Source organism: Pseudorasbora parva, chromosome 19 (assembly GCF_024679245.1).
Source record: "Pseudorasbora parva isolate DD20220531a chromosome 19, ASM2467924v1, whole genome shotgun sequence".
Lineage (NCBI taxonomy): Eukaryota > Metazoa > Chordata > Actinopteri > Cypriniformes > Gobionidae > Pseudorasbora > Pseudorasbora parva.
Genome location: NC_090190.1, coordinates 34,927,837 through 34,939,289, shown reverse-complemented (window position 1 = coordinate 34,939,289; position 11,453 = coordinate 34,927,837). Strand labels below are relative to the sequence as shown.

At 37.6% G+C, this 11,453-nt stretch overlaps 1 protein-coding gene across 2 annotated transcripts; it reads right to left on the bottom strand.

The window, feature by feature from the left end:
- tapbp.1 (TAP binding protein (tapasin), tandem duplicate 1) lies at window positions 1-10,558 on the bottom strand. 2 transcript variants are annotated; one of them, XM_067425641.1, is made up of 8 exons: window positions 10,409-10,558; window positions 7,745-7,939; window positions 3,539-3,787; window positions 2,868-3,227; window positions 2,420-2,743; window positions 946-1,047; window positions 715-743; window positions 1-600 (listed from the first exon to the last, which is right to left on the bottom strand). In XM_067425641.1, exons 1-8 carry the CDS (start codon window positions 10,467-10,469, stop codon window positions 589-591), a joined length of 1,332 nt encoding a protein of 443 aa, XP_067281742.1. In that variant the 5' UTR covers window positions 10,470-10,558; the 3' UTR covers window positions 1-588. The 2 variants fall into 2 exon arrangements, with proteins under 2 accessions (XP_067281742.1, XP_067281741.1); XM_067425640.1 differs by lacking the exon at window positions 10,409-10,558 and adding an exon at window positions 8,058-8,272.
- Window positions 10,559-11,453: the final 895 nt, after the last annotated feature.

The following is an 11,453-nucleotide window of genomic DNA, read 5'->3' as shown; positions in this document are numbered from 1 at the left end:
TCTTTAGTTTGAGAACTGTTTAATTTTATTTTTACTTTGTCAGATACAGTAATAAAGCAACGAGTTTGGCATGAATGTGAGACTCCCTTCACACTTATCAGGGGACTTTACAAAGTATATTGTCTGTATTTCATCTGTTTATACAAAAGTAAAAACTTTGTTTTATCTGTAATCAATCTGCTGCCTGATCCATCTCAGAGACTCCATGATATGAAGACGGCAGGTAACAAATGATTCTTAACACACTGGTCATTACTTATTTCAAGCACTACACACACTATCTCTCTAAACAATTGAGTTCATGTGACTAATAAAAAAGCCCAGTCCCAAAACTAAATAACAGCAACAGTCCTGCAGTATTTAAAATACAATAATTCACTTCCTTATTATTATTTCCAGAATCTGTACAATTGTCTCTAAAATCTTTTAATATACAAATACTTGCAGAGAGTAACCAACCCAAACACAGCAATCTGAAACGCTTAAGGAAAGACTGAAACAACATAAAACTATTCTTTAAAATAATTATTTACAAGACCAGTTCCTCTGCACATTATTCAGCCTTCAAAATCAGCTCCAGGTCCAGGTTTACTTCACCTTCTACACAAGAGACAGATATAAAATAAGCAGACAGACAGTTATATAAGGGAAATAAAGACACCATTGATTACATTTAAAACTTAAGAGTGTGATTTAGAAAAATATGTTATTTACCTTATCCTTTAATTCAGTGTCACCGGAGTCTAAATGAAAACAAAAATTGACAAGCTTGAATATTTAAAACCTTCCAGGGCTTCCTAAATTACAAATACAATTCAAGTCTATATTTACTGTAATACGGTTATTATTATTATTTATTTTCTTACAATGGATCAGGCTATTCTATTGTCAGTTCACTTGTTAATAGCACTTTTGTGTTGAAATGATGTTAGAAAACTGATTTACCAGAGGAGCTGAATGTCCAGGAGAGAAACTTCATCATGCCGTAAAGCACCAGAGCAACAGCGACCATCGCCATAGAGTCCTCAATAGAAGGAGCGCTGACACCTGATATGAACAAAATACACAATCAAGAGTTGCAGAACATTCTCACCGACATAAATATTCTTTCGGAAATGCAAATATGAATGAGACTAATAAGACTAATAAGACAAATATGAATGAGACTAATAAGACTAATAAGACAAATATGAATGTCACTTGTCGCCACCTAGTGGAGTAGCCTGCAGAAAGAATCACTGAAAATCAGAGTCTGTCTGGTAGAGGTGCAACGGATCACAGTTGATCCATGAGCCGTACGGATCACCCCACACAAGTTTAACCCTCATAGAGTGAAAGTTTATCATTTGGATGTATTTTGTTTTTTCAATTTACACATTCAAAGGATTTTAAACGTGGAAGAAAAGACATAAATCGGGACTTGTTATCTGTGCGCACAGCCACACACACCAAGCACACGCACACACGTGTTTTAGAACAACAAATTGATTCCTCTTTCACGTTTTCTTGGCTTGAACGGACACATACACACACAACTGTCAAAATAGTCTTGACAAGTATTCTCTTGGTTTTGTCATAAGTGAACATTTGAGAAAGAAATGGATGTTTGTCAGATTATTCGTTCCATGTATTCAGTCTTAAAGTGACAGCAGCCTAATATTCCTGCTGTTGTCTGTGTCATTGATGTTAATAAAACAACAAAATACAGCTTTAACAAATATGAACCAATATTTATTTTCTACTGTGAACAAGTGTTATTTTACATTAGGGCTGCACAATTAATCAAAATCGAACCGCAATTGTGATTTGGCTTATGTTCGATTAGGAAAGAGTAAAGGCTCCGATTTTAATTGAATAAATACATGCCCAGCGTGTTAGTGAAGAGCGGCTCTGTGGTCAGTAGCAAACGCTGCTCCGTCTGACAGCACTGCGTGTTTGAGTCAATATAACATGCGTTTCACAAAACCAACACAACACACGTCAAACATCTTCACAAACTAGTGATGCTTTTTTGGGTGAAAATAGGAAAAATAATACTTCTCTGAAAACAAATTCATATGGATTGATCCAATCCATAATATCCGCTATATAAATGCAGTCCATTTATGTTTGCACAATGTTGCCTATTATTAATGTTCAGAATGCAGCCAATAGAAATCCATCAGTCTCAGTTTACTTCCTCACTGAGAAATGTTGATGCATGTATTGGTGTTCATGTCATGTCAGAAAGATCGCATTAAGAGTTGGGCGCACATTATCGCCACCACAAAGTCTTAATACGTTTCCAAGATGGGCATCAGTGAGAAAATATGCCGGATGACATAGATAAAGCTGCGAGCACATACGTGAAATTATTTGTTTAATGATTTATTGTAAACACTGTCTGAAAATGATGTCAGTGTAGGACAGTATAACTCACCAATCACATTGAGTGCAGCAGTAGCTCGCCGTGTTCCTCCGTCATGTTTGGCTACACAGGTGAGGTCACCACCACGACCGAGACCCAGTTTACTCGAGTCCAGCTCCAGACGGCTGCTCTGACTGAAGGTGCCATCTAACGCCTGTCTGTGACCCGTTACACCGCCCTGACCCAGAGAGCGAGACTTCCCATCAGCCCCGGTGAACTCCCAGACCAGATCCAGAGTGTGAGGAGCAAAACCAGACGCCTCACACTGGATCAACAGAACCTGCCCCGGAACCAGCAGAGGAAGAGGAGAAGGGTAGATGGAGAGAGATGGAGGCTCTGAAAACAAACGAGGCTGAGGTTAGTATTCTATTTAATACTGTACACACTGTTGACAAATCAAACATGTACATAGTAATATATGGAAATCTGATGGCAGGTTCAGAGTATACAATCCTCTCACCAACTATCTCCAGCTCCACGGCTACCTGAGCCAGCAGGTGTGGAAGATACACTGAGCAGATGTAAATTCCTGAGTGTCTGACTTGAGATTCTTCCAGAATCAGAGATGCATTTCCTGTTTCATAGAGGCCTGTGAGGTCAATATCGGCTCCGGTCTCTGATGTCTCTGCAAACCGATCGTTCTTGCCATCGTAAGCGAGGACCAGCCGTCCTTCACCCCGGAACTGATAACGCCACTCCACAGAGAATCCAGAGCCGTGAACTGGAGAAGACGGGTCGACCCAGAACCCACAGTCTAACAGAACCGGCTCTCCCAGTCTACAGCGGACCACAGGGGTTTTACTGGAGATGCTGAGAATGACTTTAAGAAAGAGAGAGAGGAAAAAAGAAAGCTTAAGAAAATGTTTTTACCCTCCATAGCTCAGAAGAGTTAAACACAGGTTAGAGTTTTCTTATTTTAATTGAACAAAATATAAGACACATGGATTGCAAAATCTAATGTAATGCAATTTTTTTTATTAAAATGCAAATAAAAATTGAAAATAATAATAATTATTAATAATATAATTTACAATCACTAATATATTTTGTAATATATTATGCCAATATAGTATATATAATATACAGATTTAACAACATTTCTGCATTATTTAATAAACTTGGTCTCTTTACCTTTTGGCGCTTTAGAATCTGAAGGAGCTCTCATAATATTGGACAGCGTCTGCTGCTCGTCAAGCCCCTGCACTGCCACTGAGAACCAATCAGCTTGCAGATAGACTGGACTTTGGGCGGAGTCAGTGAGAGCAGAAGCCCATCTGACCATGGAGGCGTGAGGCATGAAAGGGTTAATCTCACACTTTGGTTTGGTCACAGAGCCTTTGGGTGGGTTCAGGGCGGCAGTACAGAACGTGCCAGCTGGATCTGGAGGAAGATACATTACAGTTCCGTTTTCATCAAATATGTTTTGTCCTCTAGAACAGGTGATATATACTGTGTCGTCTGTGACTGTAGTGTTGGATCTGCTGGTTGGTGTCAAAAGGAGATTTAAATACAGTATTTTTATTTATCAGGCAGTATCTTACTACTATAGGGTACAGCGGGGCTAAAGGCTCCACGGGTAAATGATTCCTTTGATTTAGTTTTCCTCTAAACTACTAGTTGGCACAAAAACTTGTCTCAGCACTTTTCAAGATGCACATGGAAAATCGTCCCGATCTTTGACGGAATTGCGGGTAATAGCACAAAGTTGATTCTGCACTAGTTTAATCTAATATTTAATCTTTTTTAAAAAATGTTGTAGATTTATGTAGCAAATAAGAATCGGTAAAATTATTAAATATATTTTATGGGTCTTTCAAACTCCCTCTGCACGCGATAGGATAGCGCTACAACCAACCAGAGCAACGAAGGTGAAACAGAGTTTGTTGATAGATTAAACATTCACCGTATCCGGTCAGCTAAACTCAGAACACATCTTCCCTTTTTAAGAATGACTTCAGTGCCGTTCTTTGTTCTTTTCTCAGAGAAAAGCTTAACTCCAAGTCTTCCAGAGTCGCGGTCAAAGCTGATTCGAAAGACCGCAGTACACCGGTTTCTGTGTTTACTAGAAGCACGCAAACGCAACTCGGCCGTCGTCATTATGGCCCCGCCCACCGACTCTATACACGATGTGATTGGCCCGGCAAGAGTTAGGGGAATTCAGCTCAGAAGGGTATTGAGAGTTGCTAGACGACACTCACGGGCAGATTAGATTTGACGCTAGGGTGCGTCTAGATTTCTAGGCTAGGAGTAATTTTTAATTTAAATTGAACTACTCCTTTAAAGCAATAGTTTTTCCATAACAAAAGAATTTGCAAAACTATGGTATTTGGGGCAAAAGGCACCATATTTAAAGGGTTACTTCAGCGATTAGCATATGGCTTTGTATTAGTAGAAACCCTGGAGTATATTCAAATGATTGTGCTTTTGCCCCTCATATTCCCCTGAGACAAGAGATTTATGCATTTTATTTCTGGAAAAATTCCTCCTATGATGCAAATTGACGATATTTGCATCTTCGGAGGAATGTTTGGACAAAGGCTAAAGACTACCGCCAGCAGAGGGAGCCATTTCCTGCATGTTTTGAACCCGCGCATGGGGGATGGAGATCACACTCAGAGCTCAGCTCAGCTACAGGCACTCATTTAAACGGAGCTATGGTGAGCAATGTAAGTCTTTCAACTTCTCAAATTAATTTCTATGAAAGTTAAGCTTGCAAAGGCATGAACTGAAACGCGCCAGACTGAACTCGCGTTGTGAATGTATGCCGTGAGTGTAGTCGTGGTTACCTCAGCTCTCATCACGAGAGCTCATCAGCTCATTTATCTGACTCCTGCAGTTAGTGCTCAGTGCTGTGAGACTCGCGCGGTGACTCATTCATTATATTGAAGACACTTCAGTTTTTAATTGTAGTGTCTTCTCCAACTAAGTCACAGTAATCAAGTAGGTGGCTTTGGGAATGGCCTCACAGGGCAGCGAAGCATTCTGGGAATTGTTGTCTTTCATCCCCATGAGACAAAAATACATTTTCTGTCTTTTCTCAGTCTAGAAGGCACCAAATTCAAAAATAATTTCACATTTCTACTACATTGATGACTCAGTTTAAATACAGATTCATCTTCCCAGCGCTGAAGTACCCCTTTAACATAATAAATAGTTAGCTGACTTTCCATGTTGACATGACAGATTCAGATGTTAAATATCATGTATTAAGTTTGTTGTCCACCTTAGAGATAATCACCATATTATTGAAACCATCATATTTAACTGTTTTGTTTTTATATTTTTTAAATATATTCCTATATTAACATTTAATATAGTAATAATGCCATCCTATTTATTGAATTTAAAAAATAAATAAACAGAGAATAGTTGAAACTTTGCAAAAGTGATTGTTTTGAACAAGTATTAACTTAGACATTATAAGAAATATTATTTCAGCTGAAGTATTTGTATCAATATTGTGTCTTTTGCCCTGTGCTATAGTCTTTAACCCCTGTGTGTGGAGTAAAAGGGCCCCCTCGCCACCCCAAACATTTATACGGTTTTAAAAAACTAAATAAACCACTTTTATGATTTATTTTCACATAAAATCTGTTGCTCCATAAATGTTCAATACACACATTTGTATGATTTTTTTCTGCAAGCATTTTTTCTGCAAGTTTTTTCTTAAAGGGGGGGTGAAACACTCAGTTTCAGTCAGTGTCATGTCAATCTTGAGTACCTATAGAGTAGCATTGCATCCTGCATATCTCCGAAAAGTCTTTATTTTTTTTATAATTATATAAGAAAGATGCGCTGTTCCGAGTCTTTCCGAAAAAAGCCGAGCGGGTGGGGGCGTGTCGTGTGAGCGGAGTTAAATAATGACGTGTGCAGCAGCGCGCTGTGTGTTGAGTCGAGTGCGTCGTAAAGCTGTGTCATCCTTAACAGCGGGAAAAAAACTTTATTCAAAATAAAAATATGGCTTTTAATCAGATACAGCCATACATCTATGATCCGGAATCAGACCCAGAGGCTGCAGTTGAACAGGAGCAGCAGCAAAAACGACTAGAGCAGGACGTCTCTATGTGGTACAAGTTATACACTAACTATATAATATGCTTAGCGGCTTGTGTAATTTACATATTTATACTTGAATTATATCGTCGTATTTTTGTCTTTGAAGGTGTACATGTGGGAAGTGCAGTTGTGCACGTGTGTTTGTGTGTTTACGCGTGGTTTGTGTAGACAGTAAGCGGACCGGTTTTGCACGGCAGGCTAAGTTAGTGTTTACATAGAAAGACACGGAATAGTAGCGCATTTGAATGAAGAAGCGTGCTTATTTAGTTCAACATATTTCCCCACTCTTTGTGTATTGTTGTTTGGAGTGCTTTTACAATACACAAACATAAAGTTACACATATAGTGGCCAGCTAAACAAATGTACACGCACTACACATTGCATGCTCCATTGATCAATTAACTATACGTGATCATGTTTGGGCTACTTGATGAGCATAGGCAAAAACACAGACATTTGAAGCAGTCTCACTCACCGCCTGCGGTTCTAACGTTGGGACCTTTATCGTTGGGACTGCTCCATCCTTCAGCATTAGGCGATCGGAAAATCCTGTGTCGAGCTGGGCCTTGTTTATGAAACAGTCGGCACCGAAATGCAGCGAACAGATATAAACATTCGCGCAACTCAGTTGCTGATCCGGAAAAGCAAATTACATCCACTGTTGCCTTAACGCGGGGTTTTGGGGGAATCTGTGCAGGACTGTCTTGGTCTGGCAACCAAAAACGCACTTTTTTGGTGACATTGTTATGTGCACATCACCTGTCCAGCATCCTACAAGCCAGCGCTTTGATGGGCGTAGGCTGTTACTTTCGCTCTCTCCCTCTCTCTCTCTCTCTCTCACGCGCTTCCGGTAGAATTGTCCGTAAGGCCCATACAAGGAAATTCCGCCCCCATTAACGTCAAAGGGGACGCATGATCTCAAAAAACTTGCCGAAACTTATGACTAACCGGAAGTAGTATTTTTGACAAAGAAATACTCCCATCAAACGTCCACCTTAACGTTTGAAACTTTGTCTATGTTTAGTATGGGATTCCAAGTCTTTACCAGTGTAAAAAGATCAGTATGCATGAAACAGCATTTCACCCCCCCTTTAAGGTGTGCATTTAACCCCGTTGTTCCCTACCATATGAAACATAAACATCAGTAGACACATACAACCAGGTGAACACAACATTAACAGGTCAAGACAAACAATCTTTGACTTGGGGACGGACTTTGTGAGTTATTATAAATTATACAGTTATAATGTTTTAAAATCACATGCTGCAGTGTCACTGACCAGTCACATAGTAAATCCTGGACGGGCTGATGTCTGCAGGAGGATGAAGATCAGACATGGTCTCTTCACTGTAAGCTTCAGTTCTGATGAACATTAGAGATTTCTCTTGACTCATTGGTACTGAGAAACCTCCTCCATGACCGGGCTTCTCCTGGACAAACCAGCACTCCAGAACCGGACATCCAGAACCAGAAACTGCGAGATAGGAAAGATTATCCAAGATTAGACACATTATGAGAGTTATGTTCACTGGTCACACACATAATGTAACGTCTTAAGCTGCAGTCGTCATTAAAAAGGCAGCAAAACTTACCACGAAAACACAATATAAACGCAATGATAGATATCTTGTAAATGGTCGAAATGTCAGACATCGTTGCTTTATTAGTTTAAATTATATCTCTGTGCAGCTGCGGCTTTTGGCGTGTTAAAGATCTTCCGTCGGAGTTTCCCAAAATCTTCCGTGCAGCTTCCAGCCTTTCACTTTCAGTTCTGCGTGTTTACGGCGCATGCGCTTCAGCAGGAACCTTTTTTGTAATCACATTTGAAAATACTCCTCCGCCGTGTAACCTATTTTTTTCATGTAGCATCATGCAAATATGTTTTTAACATCTCAAAATATACAGTAAAATCACTAAATTATATTTTTCTCCAACACTGTATTTTAGCCTTTTAGTAGATTAGTCTCCACTAGGTGGCGCTCTGAGTCAACAATCGTATTTCAAACTCACCATAATGAAGCTGATGAAGGGTCTGGCTTTTGCCAAGATATCACGTGGTTTCTCGGAACAGCGTGCAGGGAAATACCATTATTTCTAGCCAGGGTAGTTTTATAAATTGTGACATATCAAAAAAAAATTGTGATTGTGAAAAACATCATATCATGGAAATTGTATACATTGATCACACTTTATTCAAGGATTTGTACATAAAAGCAAATGTGTCAGATTGCAATTGCAGCAGTCTTGGAAACGCGGGTAGAGAAAAAGTGCGGTAGAACAGTTCCACTTATCATATTAAATGCAATTTTTTGTGTGCCTGTATTTATAATCAAGTTAGTTAATTGTCTTTAAACATAACATAACACTTTACAATAAGGCTTAATTTGTTTACACGAGATACATTTGTTACTTTGTTAACATAAAAATACAACTGTCATTGTTTGTTAATGTTAATTCACAGTGCATTAATTAATGCTAACAAATACAACTTTTAAAAACGTATCATTAAATGTTGAAATTAACATGAACTACAATTAATAAATGCTGTAGAAGTGTTGGTCATTCTTAGTTCATGTTAACTAATGTAGGCCTTAACAAAATGTAAGAAATTAAACCATAGTGTAGTGTTTATATGACAATATAACAAACCAAGTAAACTAATACAATGCACCCATTGTTACTAATGAAGAGTTGTAACTTGTAACATCATCATCATCATCATTATTATTATTATTATTATTATTATTATTATTATTATTATTATTATTATTATTATTATTATTTTAAAAAAGGACAACGGTTTATTTGTAGCCTATGCCTTTATTTTGTTAATAAAATGATTTTTTTTATACCAGCTCCCGTTAACTTTTTCCCACAACCCCACCCCATTTCATTTTGTGCATTTTGATTCAGTGTGCGCGGGTCCAGTAGAAGTAATAGAGAAATAATGTTGCAACTAATGCCCATCTGCTCATACGTGATAGTTTTTAGGTGAAAGTTTTAAAATGGCACCAGCATGCTTTAACCTGATCACAAATCAAATAATAACCCTGAGGTGAAATGTTGAGTTTTCTACCGTATTTTTTTTATTTTATTTTTTGTTGTCCTTTATTATGTCCTATATGTATTGTATGTATGCACAAGAACTTCCTCTCTGCCCGCGATCAACCATAGACCGCAAAAAAAAAAAAAAAAAAAAAAAAAAAAATCAACCCAAAGAAGTACCTCGTAGTAACTTGTGACGTTACCCGAACCTGGAATTTCTATTGGCTGGAATTTCAGAGACTATTTAGGCGCGTTCGCTCAAACTCACACACATTCATCAGTGAGTTTCTCAGGCAACCATGATGCGGTCTGTAGCGGTTCTGCTCTTCGGAGCTTCTCTTGCCTATTACGGTGAGTAAATTATTTTAGTAGCCTATAACAGTAGTAGCTACCATTTATTTGTAAGATTGCAGTTGGGCTTGCTATTATATTACACTAAAAATACCAACATCAGCCCATATTGAGTCAAAATTTCGTTATTGACACTTTCCAACAATTTACAAATATTGCCTATTTTAACCTGAAGACCTAAAATTGTACTATTGTAGTCAATGGTTTGGAACAACTTGAGCTTGACTAAATTATGACAGAATTTCATTTTTTGAGTGAACTATTATGAGATAGTTATATATAGTGATAGTTATATATTATGAGATATATATATATAGTGGTTATCTTTTCATCTCAAAATACATGCTTTAAGAAATAATTTGCATCAGCTATTAAGTAATTATTAAAAAGAGCTATTTCACTGATTCTTGAGATAGGCTAAGGGACAAAGCATGTCCTAAATACAAAAGCCCTATATATGTTATAAAGTAAGATTATGTTCACTGGTCACACACATAATGTAATGTCTTAAACTTCAGGCGTCATTAAAAAGGCAGCAAAAACTTACCACGGAAACACAATATAAACGCAATGATAGATATCTTGTATATGGTCGAAATGCCTGACATCGTTGCTTTATTAGTTTAAATTATATCTCTGAGCAGCTGCGGCTTTTGGCGTGTTAAAGATCTTCCGTCGGAGTTTCCCAAAATCTTCCGTGCAGCTTCTAGCCTTTCACTTTCAGTTCTGCGTGTTTACGGCGCATGCGCTTCAGCAGGAACCTTTTTTGTGATCACATTTGAAAATACTCCTCCGCCGTGTAACCTATTTTTTTCATGTAGCAAATAGGTTTTTAACATCTCAAAATATACAGTGAAATCACTAAATTATATTTTTCACCAACACTGTATTTTAGCCTTTTAGTAGATTAGTCTCCACTAGGTGGCGCTCTGAGTCAACAATCGTATGTCAAACTCACCATAATGAAGCTGATGAAGGGTCTGACTTTTGCCAAGATATCACGTGGTTTTTCGGAACAGCGTGCAGGGAAATACCATTATCTCTAGCCGGTGTAGTTTTATAAATTGTGAATCTGAACATCATATCATGGAAATTGTATTGATCCTATGTAAATTCCAAAAATGTACAAATATTGCCTATTTTAACCTGTTGACCTAAAATTATACTATGGTAGTCAATGGCTTGGAACAACTTGAGCTTGACTATGACAGAATTTAGTTTTTTGAGTGAACTATTATGAGCCATATATTTTGTGGTTATCTTTTCATTTCAAAATACATGCTTTAAGAAATAATTTGCATCAGCTATTAAGTAATTAATAAAAAGAGCTATTTCACTGATTCTTGAGATAAGGGACAAAGCATGTCCTAAATACAAAAGCCCTATTTATGTTAAAAAGTAAGATTATCAACAATATAAAAATGCTAAAAAAAGATACATTTTAAGGAATGTTGTATACTCAGGGCATTCATTGCTTATACATTTAAATAATTTCTTTAGTATTATTTTAAAAGGATACTCTTGGAAACGCATGCAATTTAACATGTCCTCAGCATTAGGTCAAACAAGATGCTTAAAAATGTAATAAATTA

Coding starts and splice junctions, on each gene's coding strand:
- tapbp.1 (XM_067425641.1), bottom strand. CDS start 10,469: ATGTCAGGCATTTCGACCATATACAAGATATCTATCATTGCGTTTATA. Junction 7,940..10,408: donor GTTTATATTGTGTTTCCGTG/GTAAGTTTTTGC, acceptor CCTATCTCGCAG/TTTCTGGTTCTGGATGTCCG. Junction 3,228..3,538: donor AGATTCTAAAGCGCCAAAAG/GTAAAGAGACCA, acceptor TCTTTCTTAAAG/TCATTCTCAGCATCTCCAGT.